Genomic DNA, 25,319 nt, shown 5'->3' with positions numbered 1-25,319 from the left:
TTTCCAGGTTTGGATTTAAACTTGTTACCTCTCTAATAATGAAAGATTGTTCTTAATATAAATTGTTAGGTTTTCTGCTCCAGAATCTTGGCATTCAGAACAAAGGCAGTATTGTGTGCTAATTACCCTATTTTTGGAACATGGTCACGGAGTTCAGGTCAGTAGCATAGACAAGCATGCAGATGTAGTTTAGTCCTGATTTTAATTTGTAATTTGGTAGTCCATCTCCTTCTCAGTATGGAGGCTCTTTTCTGCTGAAAGAGTAAACAGGCACTATCTAAAATGCAGTAAAAATACTACAGAGAGAGGAGTTCAGTATTTGTTGATTGAATCCTCATTTCCTGATAGAAATTCAGGGGAAAGCTTACAATGGTTTCTACATGAATGAAGACAAATCCTGAGGTTACTAATAGCTGAGTAATATTACTTATATATATGTGATCCCTCTGCTTTGTTTTGCAGAATTTTTTTTTCCCATCAACTGGCATTCTCATACAAGTGTAGAGCACTTCTGAGTTGAAATGTGGAAAATGGGTTTTCATGCTGTAACAGGTATACATGTAGAGAGGCCTGCAAGGACTAATGAAATAGTTGCATTGGCAAATGAAGTCGATGCCTTTACCTCAGGAGTTACTAGGGAGTGCAAAATAATACCACTTGAAGGGGAAAGAGCAGTTTCAATTGTGTTGTGTTACTTGGTTCAGTATTCTAATGTTTTTATAACGTTTATTTGTTCTCTACAGCCAGAATCAGGATTTTGCCATATTACCATAAGTGAGTTGTATCAGTACAGCGGCACAGTAACTTCAAACTTGCTTAACCCTTTTCTTGAATTGTTATAAAAGGTACTTGCCTGTGACAGCCTCTGTCTCTTGACCCTGCTGATACTCGTGTAACTGAAGGTCTAACACTGTACAGAGAAATGCTTTGAACATTTCTAGCTTTACTGTCATTCAGACATTAATGAAGGAGATATAGGGTTATGCATAGCTAAGGAAAAACTACAGTAAGCTTTTGCAGCGGGGTTTACTTTCTCTGACTTGAAGATGATTTGGGAGACAAACTGTCTGTTCCCTTTCTGAATGGAATGTATCTCTCATGTGATGATATGAGTGCTTCCCATCTCAGATATTTAAGCTCATGTGCATAGCTAAAAGTTGTTCTGAGTGTGTTTCATGGAACGCTTCTTCTTGTCCGAATTTCTTACCTTTTCTTCTTTGTCAGGACACCTTACTTCAGCTTCTGCTGAAGATTCCTATATATCGCCATGCCAGGTAGCATCTCTGCTGTTAACTGTGCATGTCTTTTGCACATAGTGGATGAGTTGGTGCTAGCACAGCAAGTTGTGTCAAAATGAAGGGATTTGAGTTACTGAAAGGGTTCAGTGTCACCTACTTCGTGTTACTGTATTGAGGCACCTGGATTCCTTGTTTCCACTGATCATTAGCTCCTTAGTGTCTTTATGCAGAACTTAATAGCTTTTATATTAGTACTGTGTCCTTTATTGTATCATACTCCTGTATTTGGACAGTTTTAATTATCTATTCTAGATTTGCAAATTTAAATAAATTTTGTCAATTTTTGCTCCTACATTACCAGTTAGAAATCTTTTGTTAATAAAATAACTTTGCGGCGCTAATAAAGGAATTGTCTCTGGAGAGTTCAGTGGCTGATAAAGTCTTTCATCATACAGATCTGGTATGTTTATGTTCTAGCACTGCACTACTCTGTTCATTTGATTGAGAATGATTTTCTTTTTTGGACCTTCAGCTTTCCTAAGAAGGCATATTTTTTCCTTAAGATGAATTATATAATCTGTTTAATGTATTTATCTGCTGTGTTAATCATAGAAACATGGAATTGTTTAGGTTGAAAAAGGCCTCTCCTCTAAGACTGAGTCCAGCTGTTAACCCAGCACTACTGTGTTCATTGCTAAACCATGTCCCCAAGTGCCACATCAACACATCTTTTGAGTGCTTCCAGGGATGGCAATTGCAGCACTTCCCTAGGCTACTTGTTTCAATGCCTGACAACCTTTTCAGTGAAGAAAAGTTTCCTAATATCTCATCTAAACATCCCTGGCATAACTTTAAACCATTTCCTCTCATTCTGTTGCTTGTTAACCTGGAAGAAGAGACCACTCCCCACCCAGCTACAGCCTCCTTTTGGGTTGTAGCAGGGAATGATGAGGTCTCCCCTCAGGATAGTAAGATGCAACATCCCCTTGTTTCATGACCAGTTTTCATGCTAGTGGAAATGCATGCATAAATTTGATCTCACAAGTATAAATGAAACACTCTGTTTTCTGCTTTATTTCCTTTTAAAATGACATTTTTAACCTGATGCATTATTCAATTGCTTCTTTTTGGAGAAGAGCTAAATTTTCCTCCTAGTTACTATTGAACTGTATGATCTTCTCTCTCATAACAACATCCCTACCCTGTGATTGCTACCATAGGTTCTACTAACAGTTTGGAATGAGTGATGCATTTTTTGGGTTGTAGTACCAAGACAATCGAAGTGTGAAGCCCTATACCATGTACTGTGCACTTATAAACAATTCACTCAGTTCTCACAGAATTGTTTAGGTTGGAAAAGACCTTTAAGTTGCCGAGCATCTGAGCTCTTTAAAGTTACAAACCTCTGTTAGATGTTTTGAGCAAAATACCCCAGACAATTATTTTGAACATGTGCAAAGAGTGTTTTCAAATAGATCTCTACTATATTTTAATTTTTATTTTCTGTATTTAATGATGATTATGTAAGGAAAAATCTTACAAATTGTCCTGGAATTTTAGGCAAGAACATCAGTTAGAAGTAACTTCATGTGAATGTACTACTCTTGAGTTTCTTAGTCTTTAGTGAGAGTTGAACTTGGCTGGTATGATGTCATTTGTCTGGCACCTTTGGTTTTTGCACACATTGCAAATAGTTTACTAGACTTAATCCTGATGATTTTTTTAAATACAACTAGCTGTCCTCCTGTGTGAGCAATTTGTCTAGAGAAGGGGAGGAGTGTTTCCTGAAAGGGGAGGGTATGGGTACTGTTGTGTTCAGTATGGGTACTGAACAGCTGAGATGTGTTGTCAGCCTGCCAGCCTTGGGGCTTGTGCAAAAATGCCGTTGTTTTGCTGGAGGAACTGTCTCAGGAATGTCTTGCTGCCTCAGCTGACTATTTCACCTCACTGTGACCTGTCTTGCTGAGGGCGAGCGGATGTCCGGGTAATCTAATAGTGGTGTGCTTACTTGGGACGTGCAAAGCTGATCTGAAAAAGAAAAGGCTTCTCACCAAAGTCTGTGTTCTAGCTGTAACATGGCTGGTGCCTCTGTGCAAATTCAGGTCAGTTTCTGTGTGGATAAAGGAGAGATTAGGAAGCATTGAACACTTGTAGTTTGTATTTCTATCTTCACTTATGCAAAATCACTCAGTGAAGAAAAGAACATCTATGAAAACTGAAAGCTCACTAATGACTTACTTGAGGATGAACACATGAACATTCTGCTTGTATCAAACTCCATTTCTTGAAAAACATGATGGTTTAACAAGATCAAGTGTCCCTTAAGCTTAATGAAAATAGCAAATTGTCACACAGGTTTGATAAGTTTTAAATTTCAGGGGGGGTTTATTAGGTTTTACTAATTCTGCAGGATACACTCAAAACAAATGGGTAAGCTAGTGCTGGATTAAGTCTTCCAACCTCTCCATTTTGATAAAGAACATGCTTTCTTGTGATGGCAGGCAGGCTTAAGGTACCTGTATGAAAAAGGTTTTAAATGTAAACCTATAGGAAACTTGCACTGTAGCTTGCTTTTCTGTACTTTTACTTTCTTTTTGTAGTGTGAACATCCTACACATTCTCTTTCAAGCCCTGAAAAGATAACTGTTGCTTTTCTTCTGCATATTTTTACAATGAGCAGCAAAACATTGTAAGTAAAGCCTGTGGGCGCCTCTGTATTTGACCATAATGCAGTCTACTGCATTCAAACAGTGGCTGTAGCTGTTCAAGTAACAAGGAAATAGAATATTTTACTAGTAAGGTTTTTTTGCATGCTGGCTTTATACAGGGATGTAGACTACCCTTTATTTGTGCTCATAAGCCTCTTCATGCAGTCAGGAGGCCTAAGATTCCTAGCAGTATCTTAGTCCAAAACAATTACCTAGACACTGAGGCTTGAAGTAACCCACCAGGTGTATCCAGGTTTGTTATAATCCTGCATTGACAACTGGTGAACTGATATCTCCCTTGGCACTACTTCAGGGAGTGATGCTAGTGGTTATGTTGCTCACATGCCAAGGTGTAGCTGCTGTTTATGCAAGTAAATGCACCTATGAATGAACTGGGAAGGACAGATGTGTCTTACGGAAAGTGGAGTGATACGAGTTCTATATTTAAATATTTAGTGCTGGGGAGATACTGCAAAATAAATACTGCAGTGATCTATTAGAATGTTATTGATTGTGGTATGTAGTGTGTTTGAAAGTGTGAAGAGTAGACCAGGACCTTGAACTGGGCATTGCACAGAGATAGTGGAGGTTGTTTGTTCTTAAGGAATGCATTTTCTCAGTGCTTTTCTGCAGTGTTTTTGTTTCTGTTTGGGTTTTTTTTAGCCAGTAGAGCTGTGTTTGCAGAGAAACTTATGGTTGTTGAAGTAAATGACAGTAAACAAAATGTGATGCAACTACATCTCTTCCATGCTAGTGGGTTGCACAGATTAGCCTAAATGTCTGCCAGCGTAGTTTTCTTGGCAGTGCCTTGTAGTCTCCTTACTCAAGAACAGTTGTCTAGAGCTGGCAGATAATTGTCATGACAGACACTAGTATCTCCTCAGTTTGCAGAAGAACTCTTCCAACTGTGTACATTCTGATACCGCGTTGTGTAATAAATGGAGGGAAGATTAAAGCATGGGACATGAAAAAGACTGCTGCAAGGAGAATAGGAAAAATTGGATGAGAGAAACATACTAGAGGGAGGCTCTGAAGCTGACAGCTGCTTGATACAGTCTATTTTAATTTAAAAAAAAAATCTTTGAAGAATGTTATTCAAAGTCTTTGAGTAAACTGGGCCATAATTTGAAACCATATGGTGCTTGCAGGGGTTGTTTAAGAGCCAGGAAGCAGAGGGTGATAACTGCCCATTGCAGTGAGCAGAGGGAGGCAGATGCCAGTCCTACAGGGTGCTGTTGCAAGATGAATGCCTTTAGCATGGTCAGAAATTATCTTGGAAAGAGAATGAACAGTGAGAGGATGGATGAAAATTTGTGATGACGAGTAGTTGTTCAGAGGTGAAAACAAGGGCCAGTGAGGAATTCAGTAACAGGAGACTGCTGGTGAAACTTTCTCTACTACACAGTTGCATAGTATAGAAAAAGCTTTAAATTGATCTTTGAGCTGAATATTGCAACTGAGAAACTTGAGTGATATCATCAGTTTACCTGTATGGTTTTGGGGAAAATGAGGACTAGCTTCTGAAATAAAAATTTGTTTTGAATTGTCAAATAGCTGGACTTCTGATCCAGTGTGTTTTTTCTGAATGTAATTAAAAGCTACAAGTGTTTCTGGGAGAATTATGTCATTGCTTTTTTCCAAGGTACATTTTGACTAATGGCCCTTGTTGGAGGTGGGATGGGTATTTCTTAAAGTTTTTAGGCATTATTTGGTCATAGCCAATCTTATCTTCATTTGGGAAAAAATGTTTAAATGAATGGTGGAAGTTGGTCTCTTTCAGAAAACCTCTAAGGTGTTTCAGCTGCTGTTTCATCTAGCCCACTGACTTGGAGAGATCACAGGGTTTGTGCTGCCACTGGTCACGTTTTTTGAAAGAACTACCTTTTGTTTTATGGAAATTAAAGCATTTTTGATAGGGAGAACAGAGAAAGGAATTGCTGGTCTCTGCAAGGAGCATCACTGTGTTGCATTTGTAGAAAAATGTATGAAAGGCAGATGAGCTATGCATCTTGTGCTCTTTTGCACAGCAATACTATCAGTCTCCTTGAAATGGTCCTGCATTAAAAACAAATTAAGAGGAAGTGTGTAAGGAAAAAGCAGTATATTTTTCATGGCTACAATGTTGTGTACATCAAAAAGAATGCTAATTATTACATTGCTCAAGTAAAACAGGGACCTGTATGTGAGAGTTGTAGTTATAGTAGGCTTTCTGTTTCTGTAGGTCTTCAGTGCATGCTATCTTTGAGAATGGTATTCAAAGGAGAGTCTTTTGAATTGTTACAGGGAACTGTTACATGGGTAAAACTGAAATCACGAGACAAGCAAATGTGATCTGCATAAAATGAGTCAAGAATATTGCTGTAATTCCTCTTACTGAATTGTTAGATGTTCTTTGGTTTATAGCAGTGCTGCCATCCTACTTATTAGCAAATACTATATTATTTTTCTGAGATAGATGGACCTGGTTCTCTAGTTTTTCTGCATATTAGGGAATTGAATGTTTTTGATTACATTCTAGATCTTTATTTGGCACTATGAAATTGTGGTCCTAAGTGAGGACATCAGATGCCTTCTTTCCATGTAATTCTTGGGAAGCACTTACGACACCAGAAAAATATATTTAGATTATTATATTTACATAAAAGGTGGGTGTTTATTTCTAAAGTTTAGATTCGAAGATGTTTCTTCATATTGGCTGTTAATGTCCGGATCTTATTGGGATTGTGCTTTTGTGTTACACTTTGGACAAATCAAAGAGTTTTCTTTTTTTCTGGAACACATCTGTCCAATGCTGCTAAGATTCCCATTTGAATGCATTGTAAGGAGTTGAAATTCCTGAAGGAAACTTAAATTTGTTTAGCTTACATGAGAGCAGGTAAAATAGAGACTCTAAAGCATTGGTTTCCTTGCTTTCTGGGACAGCAAATTATTCCTGGTAGTTGGAGCCTGCTGAATTACTGGCAGATGGTAATAACGGGACAGTGTTTTCTTGTGTTATATAGTATTGTGTTAGACTTCAAGTTACCTAAAACATCTCTTTGGAGAATAGACTCCCAAGTACTGGTTTGCTGGTAGAAAATGTTACTCATTTTATAATACATTTGAGAACATAGGTTCTTCATGGCAAGATTTGCAATAGTCTCAATATTAAATGTTTCTAGTTACCATGTATGGAACATGTTTATGATTTTACTGAGCTATTTAAGAAAATTGTGATCATTCTGAATATGGGAATTAGTCACATTAAATAGCCTGGCACCTGGCATCATTTTTTTTGTAAAATGTTGCAATATTCTGGCTATTCTGAGGAATTACTTGGAATTTGTTTTGTAAAGTTGGGATTGAAAATAAAGCCACAAAAAGGCATCTTCATTCTTAAATTGTTCTAGCTGTAAGTATGTTCTGTCTGTAATCACATGCTGGAAATGAGTAAACAGTTATCCTCAGGTTATATTCCAGTTTTATACTTAGGACTAATTTTCAGTCAGTGGTATTAGTACAGTCCTAAGATCCAAAACTGAACATGGCGTTTTGCTGGTACTTGGTACTTCAGTTTATGTGAGTAGATCTATAGGTTCTAAACCAGAACAAAGTTTTTCAAAATTTCTGTGTTTTAGACAGAGCTCAAAATGTGCAAGGGAGATGTGCCAGGCTTCAGACTGTAATATATATTTATCATGTTTCATAAAGCTGACATGATTTGTGTTTCTTTTAGTATTATGCCATGTGTCCATAGAGTTTATAACTGAAATGTAGTGCCACTGTTCTTACCTGTTTTTTCTTTTTTTTCCCTAGTGTTGTTTGAAGTCTAGCAGAATGGCAGACATAGACAAGTAAGTAAAATCTGTCTATGATTTTACTGAGGCTCTGAGTGTGTCCTGTGCTGTACTTGACATGGCTGGGCGCTCCAGATACTGCATAGGCAGGGTCTAGATACTGACCTTGAGCACTGTGGCAAGACCTGAGGCTTGTAAAGCATGTGGGAGAAAAGCTTATGTTGCTCATGATAAATGGGTTTGTGATCTTGATTGTAAGTAAATAAAAAAGTGGAAGAAGGCATGAGTCAACTTCCTATGTTAGCTGGAATTCTGGAGGGGAAAAACAGATAATATTGCCCATTCCTATTGTTTCGCTCCATGTAGGCTTTTTTCTGTACTTTGTGTGCTCTTATTTTGTGGCATTTTAAGTATAGTGCAGGTGATCCTACCTGCAGTTCTCAAGGCCTACACGTCTTAAGGAAGACATGTGGAGCAGGAGGCTTTGACTGGTTGATAAGAGCAGGAGATGAAGGAGTTTTTTATAAAAGAGAACTTAGTAATTCTGGGAAGTTGCTAATTCTTGAAACTGTTCTGGGATTCTCAAATGTGAAATTTCTGTGAAGACAAATGTGGCTTTGTTTGGCTATTAAGATTGCTTGTCATAGGTCAAAAGATGTGACAGTTTGTTTCTACCCACATAATCTCTAGTTTGAGCTCTTTAAGCTCCTTATAGTATATTATAAAATTAATTTCTTGATGCTGTTATTGAATATTTCTAATAGCAAAGAACAGTCTGAACTTGATCAGCAGGATATGGAAGATGTTGAAGAAGTAGAAGAAGAAGAAACTGGTGAAGATGCCAACAGCAAAGGTAATGTTGAAACCAAGAGTTTCTAAACTTCTAAATCCATGTGCTTTCTAGTTAGTGTGTTAAAAGGCTTTTACTGCAAAAAAAAGTGTAAAACAATTCCAGATGGACAATTGTGTTTAAGTTCTAAAGCAAGGACTTTTTTTTTTTAAATGGAGTGATTTTTAATAGTTGTTTGCAGTTACTCATTGTAGTCATGGTTAATACCACGTTCAGGCAGTGCTGGCCACCTGTATAATTGGAAAACACAGGATTATTGTGGATATGTAATAGGATTATTTCAAAACTGAAAACAGTTAAAAACGTCACACATGTGAAGCTTTGAGTATAAAAAATTAATGTGTGTATATATGTGTATCTCTTACTTTTGATTAGTTGCTAATAATTTGCTGCTGAGTTGACAGTGAACAGAACAAATCATGCTTAGTGTTACCACTCTTAAAATTAATAAATCCTTTTTTATTCCCCCTCAACAAAAAACATAAGTGCATATCAAAATACTTGTTTTGTCAGTGCTGAACAGTCTTACTCATGCTTTGTAGTTAAAGTGTGGGGGCACAGATGGAATCTAAAGAGCAATTAGCCAAAAGAGAAATAACTAATAATCTCTGCAATAAAATTACTTGGACTGCTGGTAGTGCCATGTTACATATTTGCTTGAACAGAATAATAACATTAAAATAGAACATTTTGCTCAAGATGTTATGCTTTGCTAATCTATGAAAGAAGTGTTTTCAAAAGTGGATTGCAAAATTTTGGGGAACACATTCATTAGCTGAAGTAATTAAATGGCATACAGTAATGAAATGGTAAGTATTCAGGTGTCCCACAGGAGCCTAGAGATGTGTATTTTCAGTGATTTCCCAGCTATCTTAGGTGAGAATCAGAACAGAAATTATACTCTAGGAATCCTGGATGGAAATCAGATTTTATAAACCAGAAAGATGTTTTGGTAATAGGGAGACTTCCCACAGTTTTAAACAGTTCTTCTACATCTGTAATTCTTGCTTGTCTAATTTTCTTTATTTTTATGCACAATTTCTTTCTTTCTTTCAAGATTGGTCCAAGAGATGCACTTTGTCCTTACATAAATCTTCTTTTTCAATTTAGCTCGGCAGTTGACTGTGCAGATGATGCAAAATCCTCAGATTCTTGCAGCCCTTCAGGAAAGACTTGATGGTCTTGTAGGAACATCTGCAGGATATATAGAAAGGTACAGCATTCGTTTAGTATGAGCAGAGTGTTAAAATGGTTCTTTTGTTTTCTGAACAGTGTTGTCTGTAGCATTAGTGATCATAAACCACTGTGCTGCTCAGCAGAAAAACTAATATGGTCTGTCTGTAGTGCATCTCAGAATTGAAAAGTTTTTATTTGAAGTTTCATGAAAGTGTTAATATTTACAGTGGCTGGTGTTTTCATCTGCAGTTACAGTATGGCACACTTCTTCTGCTCCTTGGACTCTCTTTTGTAGCTTTGCCTTGGTCATGAAACATCAGTTATTTAAACTACGGACAGATATTTGGAGGCCTGGTGTCTCTAATACAGCAATTTTATGCTTGGACTATAAGCATTAGTTGGTACAGGAATGTTATTAGCAGCACTTCATGTAGTTTTCTCATGTATCAAAACTTGCTATAAATTCTTGCCAAAATGTTCCGTAGTTGATCTGCATTTATGAGGCATGCCATAATTGCTTTCCTTTACACATTTGTAATACAGTGGCTCATTTAGCAAGCTGGTTCTGGCTCACTTTGGGTCAGACAGTGTGTTTAAAGACAGTGCTACCAGCTGCTGTGCTCAGTGAAACAAAGCAACAAATTTTGAAGATGAAATTTCTAAATGAATAATAACTCAACTGTCTTGAACTTTTTCATAAAACCAAGCAAATTAATGGTGAGACCTTTCTTAGTTGTACTCAGTGCTGTGGTTTTACTTTGTTACTCATTAATAATATAGAACTTATTTTTAGAAGGAAGATTTATTGCACAAATTTCTCTCATGATTTACCCAGGTGTTTAGAATAATCTGGTAATAACTGTGGTTGAGCCTCAGTTTAAGAGCTTGTGCTAAGGATTTCAGTTGCGTTGGTGAAATTGGCTGCAGCTTTGATTTAAACTTTCTAAATCTTAAAACAGAGTGTAAAATGTGTTGTGGTACAAGTTGGTTAACTTGCAAGGGGTCTGGTTAAGGGAGAGATCAATATGTGCTTAAAATGCAGTGTTAGTAACAGTTCTGTCACTGAATTTTTCAGCTTGCCTAAAGTTGTTAAAAGACGTGTGAATGCTCTCAAGAACCTTCAAGTTCAGTGTGCACAGATAGAAGCCAAGTTCTATGAGGAAGTTCATGAGCTGGAAAGAAAGTATGCTGCTCTCTATCAGCCCTTATTTGACAAGGTATTTTAGTGCTACTCTGATTTGTACTTTAAAGCTTCATCTAAAATACAACAGGGGAATATAAAAACCAGAAAACTTACTCATGTTCCAAATTACTTTGGTCTCATATGTGCCCCTTCAATTCAATTTATGCAATTTTGCCATCCAAGTGAATATCAACTAATATTAAGAGAGTGAAAAGTTAAGTCTGTTCCATAGTTACCAAAATGACTCTAATATATCAAACCTCATTTTAATTGAGCAAATGTCAGATGGTACTGTAACTTTTCTGGGACTTTGGTGTTTATTTTAGTGTGTTGAAAACCTCCTAACTGCTGAATCAATCTTCTAGAGCCACAAGAAAAGGTAGATAGTTAATGTATTACTAATTGTGTAATTTAGGATTAGGAATTTATTGGTTAGGGTATTGCTGATTGCAATAACTAGAAAATTAGAAAATATTCTTGGTTTAATCTTCCAGCGAAGTGAAATCATCAATGCCATTTATGAGCCCACAGAAGAAGAATGTGAATGGAAAGCAGATGCTGACGAAGAAATTTCAGTGAGTATCTTAATCAGTTCTCATCAATATCTCAAGCTTTAGTATGACACAAGATTTATTAAGTTGAAGTTTTAAAAAAATATGTTTGTAATGATTACTTGCTATTAATGATGATGCTAATTCTTATTGGTTGCTTAAACATCCACGTGACACTGGTATCAACAAAGAACTGATGAACCTTATGATGAACCTCTTAAAATTAAAAAAACGCAATATTTTTATTTTCTCAAGGATGAAATGAAAGAGAAAGCTAAGCTTGAAGAAGAAAAAAAAGATGAAGAAAAAGAAGACCCTAAAGGAATCCCTGAGTTTTGGCTGACAGTATTCAAAAATGTGGACTTGCTCAGTGATATGGTTCAGGTAGGCAGTGATCTGGCTTTGTTTAAAGTTGCATTGGTAATTAATCCAAGTGTTTCTAAAAAAGCAGTGGAAACACCATGATACTTGTTATGTATTGGAGAGCAACGATGGAGCCATTACTTGGATGCCATCTCTGGTAACTTTTCAAGTGAGAGTACAGAGCACTGAAATACCTCCCTGCTGTTTTATTTCTTGAACCAATTCTACGATCGTAATAAATCTTTGGTGCTTATAGACGTGTGTGTGAAAAGCGTATTAGACATGACAAAAAATTGTACGTGGTGTTTGCATGGGTTTTGGTTGTGTACTGAACTGGGGGCTCAGTAACAGCCATTGTTGCCATCTGCTGGTCATGTTCATGGAAGTATATCAGTGTTGTAACAAGGTTTTCTTTCCAAGTCAAACTTGTTCTAAACATGGCTTTTTATCTCTGTGAGGCCTTAAATGTGCGTGTAATTGAATGTTATGAAAATTAAATACACTGTGTTTTCTCTACAGGAACATGATGAACCTATCCTGAAATACTTAAAAGATATAAAAGTGAAATTTTCAGAAGTTGGACAACCTATGGTTAGTTTGACTTACTAAACAAGATTACTTTTATGTTATCTTAAGAATTATTTGTATTTTAGCAACATGGTGCCTGATAGCCAATTGTCTTGTGGAAATCATGAGAAAATATACAGCTGCTGCTTCTGAGAAAGCAGTACAAGGTCTAGTGCTAATCTTGCATCACCCTGTGAATGAGTGTATATTAAATTTAACCTTCAGCTTCTGATGAGATTTGCCTTAATAGCTGATAACTTAGGTTTCACCACTGCATTTTGATACCTTTGGGTACTTTTTGTGTAATTGCTGTAATTTCATATATTTCCCTGGCAGAAATCAGACAGTTTTTAAAGTTGTAATATTTTAAAATTTAGAAATTCTCCCTATACATTAGTAGCAGGAAATCTGTGTGCTGGGAGATCTGTCATTACTGCAAGCAGTATAATAACTAGAAATTTCAAGAACAAGTAAATGGAAAGATTTGAAGATTTATTGTACAACTTTGGAAAATTCTAGAATAAGTTATGCATGTATTGGAGAAATGTGTATTCTGTTGCATGTGTACTGCTTGGATTTAGGTGTTTAAGAAGTTAAAGGTGTTTGTAAATAACTAAAGTTACTGTTCTGCACTTCTTTTTAAGAGTTTCACATTAGAATTTCATTTTGAACCAAACGACTACTTCACAAATGAAGTGTTGACAAAGACGTATAGAATGAGGTCAGAGCCAGATGATTCTGATCCCTTTTCCTTTGATGGACCAGAAATCATGGGTTGTACAGGGTAAGTGCTAATAGATAGCTTTAAGGCAATATAGCAGCTTTTTCCTTAGTATTATCCAGCTGTAGAGTTTTACAGTGTCTTGGGGAGGTGCTGGAAAAGATACTTCCCCATGTAACTTGGGAACAGCTAGGTTTGAGATCAGTTTTTTAGCTGGTACCAATAACTTCCATACAATGTAGAAAAACACATTATTTGTATTGCATAATTTATAAGCATATATATTATATAGGCATATAAATTAAAAATATAGTCAGTATTTGTTTAGAAATACTGTTCTGCAGTCAGTAAAGGTGAATTGAAAGATGGATGGTGGTATCTTTTAGTAGGCATGGATAGCTTTTGCTAGAATTTGATTGCTTCTTTTAATATTTTTGTATTTCTGACACACAGCATTTTGGGGAGCTTATTCCAGATTTACTTTTTGTATTGCAGTTGTCCATTTTGTTTTATAAGCGTTGAATGTTTGCTTTTGAATTTCTATTTGAGAAATGGAGAATAGTCATCATAATTCCAGGTTACTCTTTTTAAAAAGCTGTCTGCTCCTTTTTTAGTGAAATCTTCTGTTTTAAATTAGTTAAATAATTTTTTCTTCTACATTTCCCTTTTTTTGTGAACTGAGGGATGAGAAAAAACTATGTTATACATAATTATTCTTATAAGTACACTTGGGCCTGTTCAGTAACTTTTGTGAAGTCTCCAGTGTTCTGACTGCTCTTCTGAGTGATAACAACTAAGTTACAGTCTATCACTGCATAGTTGGCATTGCTTTTACTCTTAAATTAATCTTCAGTTGCTCATACTGACTTATTTGCCTCTTTATTTCCCAGTCACTTAACATATTTTGCAAAGTCCTGTAAGGTTTAAATTAAAGTGTTTGGGTAGCTTTGATTAAACTGTTTTGTCTTCCCCAGTTTGGACTGATTGGAAAATCATGAATCTTGACAGAGTTTGGTGTGAGATGCCACTGCTTCTGTAAAAATCAACTCCTAGTCCTTGTTTTCTCTTGTAGCTAGGATAGCCCCTTCTTAGGATAGTCCCAAAGCAACTTGCTCAATTTCTTTGAGTCTGTAAAAGAATCTAATCAGAAACTTCTGCAAATGCAGTTAGTTTCACTGATGTGACTTTTTCATGTACTTGTCACCAGAATGCTTTGACTGTTAGGGAGGCCTGTAGGCATGATTTTGCTCTGTAAGCAGGATAGAGTTAAGAAACCCCAAAACACCAAAACCCAAACAAGTGAATATAACACAAGAAGACAGAACCCTCACAAACAACTCAAAATTAGCCAAAACTTATATGCTTGCTTGATGCATTGTTTTAAGGACTTACTGGTTATAATGATAGGTGTGGTGAACTTTGGCATATTACTAATGTGCCCAAATACCACATTGCTTTGTAATGGATAGGTGGCTCTAAAAATGGTGCAGTACTAGTTGTTGATAGAAAACTAGGCACTATTTGGTAGCTAATGAAAATTAGCATTTCAGAGACAGAGTGGAGAAGGAAAAACTTCTGAATGGAAATAATTCAAAAATTAACCTGTTACTCTTGTTCTCAACCGATAAACTTTTGAAAAGATAGGACTGAATAAATACTAGCTTAATATTTTTGCTTTTCTGTGTCTTGCAGTTGTGATAGTCTCAGTAGATACTGGTAACAAAAGGAATGGTATTAAGCTGCAGGTGGTTGTGGGTTTTTTCCCTGTCATTTTTTTTTTTAAATTTCCTCTTTAGTTGCCAAATAGACTGGAAAAAAGGAAAGAATGTTACTTTGAAAACCATTAAGAAGAAGCAAAAACATAAGGGCCGTGGAACAGTCAGGACGGTGACAAAAACTGTTTCCAATGACTCTTTCTTCAACTTCTTCAGTCCTCCTGAAGGTAAGCTGAACACTAGTTTACATGTTATAACTTTAGATGTAGACTGTATCTCACTCACTTATTTCTTCTGTTTTTTTCCCTACAGTTCCTGAAAGTGGAGACCTGGTAAGTTGGCTTATTTAAAGAATGATTATGGAGTGTTTATGGAATTTTAGAATTTGTTTAACAGCCTCAGCTTTAACTGCTTCTGTCTTCAACTGAGAATACTTATGAAGACTAGTATGTATTTGAGTTTTCTTTTTCAGGTGGAGTGTTTGAGTTGGATGGTAGAGTTTAGTTTAGTCAACTTTAATAGTTTATGCTTCCTGAAAGCTACCTTGTGGATTGTTAACAGTTGTAAAAATGTAGTGCTCTACATTATTAATCTGCGATCTAATGGGTGGTGTAAGTCTCTCCCTTCAGGTGTTCTTTGGGTGATTTTATCTAATGGCTGAATGTATCCAGTTTGTGTTTTATTCTGTTAAAAATTTCTCAAGCTGTTAACTCTTGAAAGTAATAAAACAGCAACAGAAAACTGCAAGAACTGCAAAACTACTTTTCTGTGTGCTCACTATGGCAATAACCCATGTTTTTGTGAGGAGAAAAACTAGCAAAAATACTTAACAGTAGGGAATATATTATGCAGTTTGAGTGAGATATACGAAATTAAAGCTTCCAGAAGCATGCTGTTAGAACTCTTATTTGGCATGGACACCAAAAGCTGTATGTTCATAACGTTTCGAAAAATAAAACCCAAAAAGAAAGTAATTGCTCAGATGGGAGACAGCAGAACACTTGGTATGAAAACAAGAGGAGTGAAAGTCTAGGATTGCATCAGAGAGCATTTTCAGGTGTTCAAGTGCTTCATTAGTGGCTTTGTCTAATGGGACTCAAGAAGGACATGCACTGCAGGAATCAGAAGTAGGTTGTAAAATCTTTATTGTGATAGGCTCACCTGGTTATTGTTCAGTTATTTAAGAGTATTGTGCATATGAACTGAAAGTTTATGGGAGATATTAAGTAATCTTTATACTTGGAACAAATGAAACTCCAGAAGTGTATATAATTAGGCTTACTGAAGCAGCAGCTCTTCCCTGTATGATGTAGGTGGGCTGTTCAAAGTGTCAACCTGCCCCTCAGGTTCAGTTCTGTAAAGCAGCTCCTGGAACAAAAAAATCAGTAATGGGATTTGTGTAAATCTGACCACATGAAAACCATGTAACTTGTGTGTATATGTCAGAAGTAGTTACCATCTCATAGTTTAGGAAATAATATTGTTTTATGCAGGACGATGATTCCGAGGCAATCCTTGCTGCAGACTTTGAAATAGGTCATTTCTTGCGTGAACGTATAGTGCCCCGGTCAGTACTGTACTTCACTGGAGAAGCTATTGAAGATGATGATGATGACGTAAGTATAATGTTCATTCAGAGCACTAAAAACCTTGAAATAATGCTGTTCGAGGACCTTGGGTAATTTCTTACATTGGTATCTTTAGAAAGGGATGTTAGCTGCAGCAGAGCTTCCTAGATTGTTCAGGAAGAGCAGCATAAAAATAATTCTTCTTTGAAGTAGTGACTTCAGAGTTTTGTAGCAAAAGCAGTGGTAGAAGTTGATCATCTAGAGGATGTCGTAGTGGCATTTTGTATATAAGGCATTCCTAGAGAAGCGTGCCCAATACTTTGTGGAACTGTAATGAGCTGCCAGGGAACAAATTAGACTTTATCTAGCTGCTGAGCCTGTTCTTTGTGCTTACAGTGACATCGGGCTATGAAGTTTTATGAGATTCAAGCCTCATCCTTTCAAAAGTACTCTCTTATTAAAAAAAGAAAATCAAGCTAGATAAACACATTCAAAGCATGCCAAAATAATCAAAGCAAGTTCTGCAAAAGCTTAAGTGTTTTAAAAGAGCTAAGCTTGAAATTGTCAAACCACAAAGCCTCAGAACTTTATACAGGTATAAAACATTTTTCCTGTTGCTGCCTCTGCTAAACAAGGACAGTTTGAATGATTCTGAAAATTTATTTTTAAGACAGCACGTATCTAAGCCAATAAGATGGCTTAGATACATGCTGTTTTAAAAATAAATTTTCAGAATCTAAACTGTTGGCCCTTGTTGCGAAGGCTTGGCTGGGGCTGTGGAGGAGGGAGGTACTGACAGGACTGGTTGCTTTGGGCTCCGCTGTCCCCTGCCGGCCCCAAGTGGCACCGCAGTGTAATCAGCCCCTCCCGGGCTGCATGGAACGGGGACAGTCTGCTCTGCCAGAGCTCACCAGGGGAAGTTGAACATTGCTCGTGCTGGTGCAAAAAGTGTTTTAAATCTGACAGACACAGGAGCTTCTTGGTTCAAATTAAAAGAGGCTAGGTTTAGGTTAGATCTTAGGAAGAAATTCTTGACTGTGAGGGTTGTGATACACTGGAACAGGTTGCCCAGAAAAACTGTGGATGTCTCATCCCTGCAGATATTCAAGGCCAGCTTGGATGAGAACTCTGGGCAACCTGGTCTAGTGGAAGGTTTCCCTGCCCATGGCAGGGTGGTTAGAGCTTGATGACTCTCAAGGCCCCATCCAACCCAAACCATTGCCTGATTCTCTTAAGATCACAATATGGAATGATCTCTGAGATCTACTTGAGTTACAGATGGCTGCATTTATGACGCTATCAAAACTATTTATTTTCTTTTCTAGTATGATGAAGAAGGTGAAGAGGCAGATGATGAGGTAAGATGACAGATGCCCTTGATTCAAATAGTTTACCAGTTGTAGTTTGTTATCTAGAATAAGAGTTTCTTTTGTTTTTGAGTGCTCTGGACACTAAGAATTACTTCTGAAATAAAAAATTTGGTGGATCTCAGATAATTAAAAAACTCAATAAACAAAACAACCAGCAAGACAACAACAACAAAAAAACCTCAAACCAAGCTAAGACAACCTTTAAGGTATCTTAAAAATTAAGCTGCCACTGATGTCAAAAGATACACATTATGGAGGATAAACTAATACAATATGTGTAACATAAAGTGGTAATGAATGTCTTTCTGAGTACAATTTAATTATAATTTTCATGAAAATGGCTCCGGGAGTTGAATGTGGATAAGCTAGAGAAATATTAAGTGTTTTCTTTCAGGAGGGAGAAGAAGAAGCAGATGAAGAAAATGATCCTGATTATGAACCAAAAGTAAGGAATTAAAATGAATGTTTAAAATTTGTGTATGCATACAGACATTTAAAATTTTATGTATGTTGAGTCTTGATTTTAGTTTAAGTATTAAGCCTGTAGTTCCTGTGGGTGAGCATGTTTTGTTTTGAGGCTGTTTCAGGCCTAATTCTGACAGAGTAGAATTGGTAGAGAAACTTTGTGAAAGTTCTTTCTCCAGGAGTCATTTTGTAAAAGTAACTTCTGGCTTTGAGCACTGAGGTTAGTCAGGCTTGGTTTTCTATACACTTGTCTTGCACCAATTTGCTGCTTAATGATGAAAATTGCAAAATGGTTGTAAGGACATGGAGAGAACTGTGTTACCCAGTTTCAGTTTTTGGGAACTTGCTGCAAGCTGGCTCTGGCACAGGTTTTCCCAGCAGAATACAAAATATGCTCTTTTATGTTGAATAAATGGCAAGTCTTTCATTGTTTGAGGTAGCAGAAGTCAAGGTTCAGCAATGCATCTACAGCCAAGTCCTAAAATGTGAACAGCTTTCTTATTCCATGGGAAGGGGAAAATCACAAATCAGGCTGGAAAAATAATTGTGAGCCACTCAATTAATAACTTTTTAATAGCTGAGGGAAAGGTATATCTGGCCACCTGAAAGCATCTGATGTAGGTGAAAGTTGCAGCCATGAAGTCTGTGAAGTGCTCCAAAATGCCTGCTGTTAAAAGGCCTTGTCATTTCAAATGAGTGTTTTTCAGTAGGAATGGTTTGAGCTACTATCAAAGTACTGTTGAGAAAATTACATTAATCTTAGCATTGTAGATAGAAAGGTAGGGTATAAACTTATGATCAAAATCATCACCATCTTGGTGATGTTTGATCTGCTATAGTGTATTCAAATTGGTTCCTAGTCAAGAAAGTTTTGAAATCTAAATGAAACAGCTGCAAGTTAGACTTACTTCCACCATTTCAGATTGCTTTTCTCAGTGAAACAGAACAGAAAGGGCTAGACTATGCTCAGTTTTAGAGCTGCTCAAAGGCTGGAGATAGTAGTGGTGCTATAGCAGTGCAAGCTGATCTCAGGCTGTAAGCCAGCTGAATTTATTGAAGTGCTGTGGCCCTAGAATAGCCATCCAGACTAAGGAAGGTGGTGGGGTAAAACTGAACTTCACTGCTGGTGGAGTGCAACTGAACTCTGCCCCCCAAAAAAACCTTCTTAAATTCCCGTATTACTGTGACATATTACTGGCTGTCTGTTTCATGAGCAGAAGTTTTCCATGTTAGAATTTTTAACCACTGGAATTCATTACAAAAGATGCTTCCAGAGCATTAGGAACTGTGATTTGGCATTTCATTGCATTGCTCTACAGTGTCTTCTGGCATAAGGCCATGCTCTTGTTACCGCCCATAGGAAGTTTCTTTTGTCTCAAACTGTGAAGAGGGTCTGCATGCTTCCTCTGAGCTGGGCTGTTTGTTACTATGTCTCACTCTTCTCCTTTTTCCAGTGACAGTGTCTTTTAGAGTACTTCACCACACTTAGTTCTGAACAGGTTTTTATTCTGGATTGTATCCTGATGTGCCAACAAAGCCAAAATAAATGAGTGTGGATATTGCTGCATCCAAAGACAGTAGTGTTGCTAATGCTAGACAATTAATGCAAGGGAAAAGATGGAAGAACTTTGGAAGAATATTGCAGCTTGAGAAAAGCATGCTTAGCAATACTGATAGTTCTTCTTAAATACTGTTTCTGTAAACTGTATTTCCTTTTTTCTCAACAGAAGGATCAAAACCCAGCAGAATGCAAGCAGCAGTGAAGCAGTGTGTCTGTGGCCTTGAGGATTACCTGCACTGTAATAGCCTAAACACAACTATTAGTTACTTACAGCCTTATGTTTTGTATCTTGGTAGAATTAAGTAACCAATTTGTTAAAAAAAGAAATCGAACACTTAAGAACCAGTTTAAAATGTAGGTTCAATCTACCTAGCATTTTAACAGTATAATTTTCTGCCAATATGTAGAATGCAGTAAATGCCCTAAAGCATGAATGTTAATTCATTGCTACATAGTTTGGTTCTTGTGAAGTCTTTGTCATGTAGCTATTAGACTGCAGCTGTGAAGATGATCAGAACTGTTAACTGAGACCAATATTTGTTTAGAGAAAACTCTCTCCTGAAGAACCAACCAAAGTATTTTTTCAGCCCAGTAGTCTGAACGGGTTTAAGTCTGCTTGCACTAGCTGTGCCTTCATTACTTTGTTATAGAAATGGCAGTGACTTGTACTAACTTGGAGATGATGATGCATTTTGAATTTGACTACTTGAGGAGACTAGTATAACTTGTTTAATTTCCCGATGAGACCACATTAAACATTCATAACTGTCAGCTTGTTTATGCTATGGGTTTTGTATTTTATGTGACATAGTGATCTACAAAAGAAACCTAGTCATCATATTAAGGTTATTGTTTACCACAGGGGTGTGAATAAAACCTAGTATTTTCAGAAGCTAGTCTTGTTTTATTGTGTATCTGCATGTGTATACTGGTAATGCATATCTTACATGCTGCAGCTCATGTTTTACTAGAAACAAAAGCTGATAATTACTGAAAAGTAAATGATACAGCATTTGAAAAACAAACACAACAGTTTGGAAAGTTTGATCCATTCTTTGCACTTGCAGTGTGATACTTGTGAATCTGAGCTCAATGTTTCAGTGATTGGTCCACACTGCCATTTTAGAGAAGACAAGTTCGTAGAAGTGGGGCTAGATCTGATAAAGGACTTCGGTATTGCTGTGCCTGACTCTAAGGCATTGCCTATTAGTATGAAATCTGGAGTGAAGTGCCTTGGATTTTCAGTCTGTGTAGATGGAGCTAGGTGGTCCTGAGCAAAGCATGCCCTGCAGCCAAAGGGAGTATTGGAAACACATGGCTGTATTCTAGTTTGTCCTCACTGTATCAAGCATCTATGAGGAAACAAACCCAAAGAAATTCTGCTTTCTTCACCTAATGTTCTGTCGTGCTTGTGTTTGTACATTCTGGTTCATACTTTGTCCATATTGGATATTTTTGTCAGTTGAAACACATGGGCTAGAAGATCTTTCTTGTCTTGTTCTTACCTTGCCTCTAGCCTAGCAGTGGAGGTGCTTGGTGAGATGTAAATTTAAACCTACTGAGCTGAAAGAGGCTGAGAACTGATGTATTCTGAGTTTTTCAGTCAGTAGCATGCTACTATACTCCATGCTGTCTTGTCCTTCACACATCTATATATATATATATGTATATATATATTCAAAGCCAAGTAGATGGCTTTTTCAGGGATAGAAGAGTCCTTGTAGTGTTGGAAATCGATCTATTTCTGCAGTAGCTACTGGTCTTTTGTGCCACTTACACACTTAGCCATAAAGGTTTTAAAAGAGCAGGGCAAGGAGGAGGCAATGACAAAGTGAGGATAGGGCTGATGGAAGAGTTTCTGTAGCATGTCTCTTGCCTGGAGGGTAAGTAATACAAAATGAAGTTTATCCCAAGTGCCCTTCTAAATCCTCAGCCCCTCTCAAGAAGATGTGGGTCTAGTGTCCTCTGACTAAACTGTTTTAGTTTTGTTACTGATTTTTCTTTTTAATTCCTTGAAGGCCTAAGTCCCACACTACTTCATTTCAGAATCCCTGTCAGGCTTCATCTCCCTCCTCTCCAGGTATCCGTAGATTTGGGAGAAGGAGCGCATTATCTATAGCTATATGTAAAGCAGGACCATTGAAGCTGTGATCTTGGATGTTTTTTAGGTAACACAGATCATAGTATAGAAAAAGCAGTTATGAAAGGTTAACAAACACTCTCAGTAGCTATGTGTTAAAGTAGATGTGGTTGTGGTTTTTTTGTGGTATCAGAATATGCTTATCCTTTATCCTTTATCCCTGACCCTGCCAGGTGTTGGGGTTTCATATGGTCTCTCCTCTAAACATCTCCCAGGATTAAGTTTAAACTTGAGGACATGTAGAGACCAAACTGTGATAGTATGTTCTGAGCTTGAGAAGTCATTAAGGCGGGGCTTTGGGGTTCATGCCTCTGGATATGGGAAGTCTCTGAAGTCCTTACTTAGATCTAGCCCATTTTTGCTAACAGCATCTGGTAATTGTATTTTAAAAAGAAAATGAACTGTTAAAAGTTGTAAGTTTCAAAATTCATTACTTAACAAATTTGGCTTGCTCTTTGATTACTTTCTCATTTAACACCTTCATAACATACAGTGGGATACAATATTTGAAAAGGGGAGTTGTTAGATGCACACCTGCAGCCTGCAAGATCCAGGGTCATGAATACATCCTATTGACAGATTTTGGTAAACTTCTCTCCAGATTAACATGCTAGTTCTAAATCAGCAGTTCTTGTGCTCTCCAGACTGCAGCAAAAAGAAGAATATAAATGAGGTGCCAGTTCTTATGGCATTGGTTAAATTAAAACTGTTCTGGTGCTTACTGTAGTTTTGTTATTAATGACACTCTTGTTTAGCAGTTCTGAAAGGCAGTATGTAGCAGGAACATTAAACTTTCAACATTGATTGGAGTGTTGTGACTCATTCTTTTCACTTTTCATTTATACCAGGTGTAGAGAATCACCTCCTTTAATATTTGAGGAGGGTATGTTACCTTGTTAACAGGTTCTTGCTGGGAAAATGTGTCACTGAAATAGAAACTGCTGTCTTTGGCAGCAGTTGCAGAAATGCACCATAATTTAACACCTGTGTAAATAGTGTCTTCTGTCCAGTTTTGTTTGCTGTATAGAAGGGAGAATTATTTTTGGGGGAAAAGTGGGAGGTTGGTGAGGAAAGAGGAGAATTGAGACTTTGGATGAAAGGGAAGGGTTTTCTGGGCTTATGCTTGATGGAAAGGGAGGTTTCTTTTCAGTTCTTTCATAGTTCTTTTAGCAACCTAGATTAGATTACAACTGAAGAGTTTGCCTGTCTGATACAACTTTTTTCATGTTAAAAAAAATAAATTACAGCATCCTGAAATAAAGGAACGCAGATTTAAGCTTAGCATTCCAAAGTATTGCTTTTTGGAGAAGACTGATGTCAGGTGCAGTTAGAAGTGTTGCCTCGGATTATATGAACACTGGGCATAGCAGCACTGCTTACCAGTGTCTCCTAGATGCTCAGATTCTCTTCTGGGTTATTGAAATTGATGTTCCTGAAACTAATAGCTAATACTGTAATTCTGACATGTTTTGCTTTTTAAGTGGAAAAAGCCAGCAGAATGTAGAAAAGTGGAGAGAATTAATGCGCTTATCTTCAGGCTGGTACTCAAAACTTTCCGTGTATTTCAGGGCCCATTGTTGTCAACCTTATTGGGATATTAATAGGAAATTTATATGCAGATGAATGATTAACCTTTCTGCTAAAGGTTTCCTATATCCAAAGGTGTCTATGCAGTAGGTGTTTATCAAATGCCTTCTGTTGGGCAGAGGATTGTGCTGTGACACTCAGCAGCTTGGGGAAGCAAAATGCTACACCCCTCAGTACAAAAGGGCCTGATAATCAAAGCATGAGCAGCCTTGATGGTCTGCTGGGTTGGGTCTAGAGCCCCATGGATGTTTGAATAGATAGACTAAGCTCTACAGCACTTTCTCCTTTTTTCTGTACAGATGTGGTCTTCTCTAATCCAAGACACAGTTCAGAGAAATTATTGCAACCACATCTCCATTTTCATTTCTTAATAGCTGCTCAGTAACTTGTTTGAGGTTTCCTCAAGATTTCAAGAGGATATTGAAATAATTGACTTTTAATTGCTAATGCTTGCTTAAATTGGGCATAAATTATCTACTAAAAATAATAAGGTCTTACTCTATACACTAACAAGAGGAGGTGCATGTTTGTCCACATGGCATTTGTCTCATTTGTCTTAAAATCCTCTTGTCAGACCTTTGCTCGGGCCTGGTGGTGTTCCACGTGTGGTGTGGTGCTCAGCTTTTGTAGGAAAATCAGAGTGAGTAAAGCAGACAAGACAGGGTACACCAAGCACAGGCAAGCCATTTATTCCATATTTTTCTGTGCCTGTGTATGCTAGGGACAGGCACACAAGGTTTGAGAGGCTATGGCAGAAGGGCTCTTGTGTTCACAGGTGTCTGCCTAAAGCCTGTGAATTGTCAACACAAGTTGGCTCTGCAGCTGCAGGAGGGGCTTGAGTCCTGAACTTGCTGTTATGAGCTTTGCTTCTGTGTGCTCAAGTGTTGGCAAATAATTGCTCAGATTTACATTTACCCTGTAGTGGAGAAACTGTTCTGAACTCAAAGCATGTTTTACTGCAGTGGTCAAATCTGAGCAGCTTAAAAGCTCCTTTACAGCCTAGTTTTTCTCTACAACGTGTGAGGGTAAGTTGGAGTATTTTTGGAAAAACACTGCCTTGGAAGTGCAAAGGACTGAAAAAGCTAGGCTGGAGAAGCTGCTATGCCAATAGCTGATGAATTGCCTACAGTTTATTTATTTGGTACTGCCAAATAAATGTTTTTAGGAATGCTAAGGCCTGGGGCAGTGTGGTTGTTAGTTATGGTAAGTGTTTCATTTATGCTTCGTTTACTGAGGGGTATATACAGGTATCTGTGAGATGGAGTTGCTGACAGGAAAAGTCTGCACCCAAGGTCACATTTTTAGACTGCAGTATTTCAGGTTTGACAGTAGGAGGCATCTTCACATCAGCTATTTCTGGAATGGCTGCAGAACCTGCCTAGTATTCACTGAAACTTCAATAATGGTAGCAGATGTGAAGCATTTCATATAAATGCAGTGGTTTAAGTATGTATTTCGAGAAAAGTAAAATCTCAGTGTGATATTGTAGTGTGCCTAACTGTTGAATGTGGTTTCTCAAAATAGTAATGTAAGAAACATTTGCAGAAGTTCAGTTTTGGCTTACATCGAGGAAAACAGTTTGTTATCCTTTCCTGGCAAATTCTGCACAATATTTTGTTCTTTTATCATGGAACTGTCAGAATTTCATCTTGCAAAAGTCTTGCAGCTTTTGACTGGTCTGGATTTTTTTGGTCCAGCATAGTGTGTTTTAAATGGCTGTTAATATTTGTTGGCTTATAGAGTACAAATTTAAATGGATGTTTAGTGTGTTTGCTTCTGA

At 37.3% G+C, this 25,319-nt stretch overlaps 1 protein-coding gene across 2 annotated transcripts in view; it reads left to right on the top strand.

The window, feature by feature from the left end:
* NAP1L1 (nucleosome assembly protein 1 like 1) overlaps positions 1-22,756 on the top strand; it is a 28,784-nt gene extending 6,028 nt beyond the window's left edge. Inside the window, exons 2-15 of one of the 2 annotated variants that reach the window (XM_064419558.1) lie at positions 7,742-7,779; positions 8,487-8,575; positions 9,683-9,785; positions 10,824-10,965; positions 11,426-11,506; positions 11,738-11,866; positions 12,365-12,436; positions 13,057-13,196; positions 14,930-15,075; positions 15,161-15,180; positions 16,342-16,464; positions 17,742-17,774; positions 18,181-18,231; positions 19,979-22,756. In XM_064419558.1, coding sequence (XP_064275628.1) covers positions 7,763-7,779; positions 8,487-8,575; positions 9,683-9,785; positions 10,824-10,965; positions 11,426-11,506; positions 11,738-11,866; positions 12,365-12,436; positions 13,057-13,196; positions 14,930-15,075; positions 15,161-15,180; positions 16,342-16,464; positions 17,742-17,774; positions 18,181-18,231; positions 19,979-20,014 — 1,182 coding nt within the window. In that variant the 5' untranslated portion in view covers positions 7,742-7,762 and the 3' untranslated portion in view covers positions 20,015-22,756. Of the gene's footprint in view, positions 1-7,741; positions 7,780-8,486; positions 8,576-9,682; positions 9,786-10,823; positions 10,966-11,425; positions 11,507-11,737; positions 11,867-12,364; positions 12,437-13,056; positions 13,197-14,929; positions 15,076-15,160; positions 15,181-16,341; positions 16,465-17,741; positions 17,775-18,180; positions 18,232-19,978 lie in introns of those variants that run through there. The other variant, XM_064419557.1, reaches the window with a different exon arrangement.
* The last annotated feature ends 2,563 nt before the right edge of the window (positions 22,757-25,319 follow it).

Source organism: Passer domesticus, chromosome 5 (genome assembly GCF_036417665.1).
Source record: "Passer domesticus isolate bPasDom1 chromosome 5, bPasDom1.hap1, whole genome shotgun sequence".
NCBI classification, from domain to species: domain Eukaryota; kingdom Metazoa; phylum Chordata; class Aves; order Passeriformes; family Passeridae; genus Passer; species Passer domesticus.
Note: the sequence above shows the minus strand (reverse complement) of the source record. Positions and strands in the feature narration are given on the sequence as shown.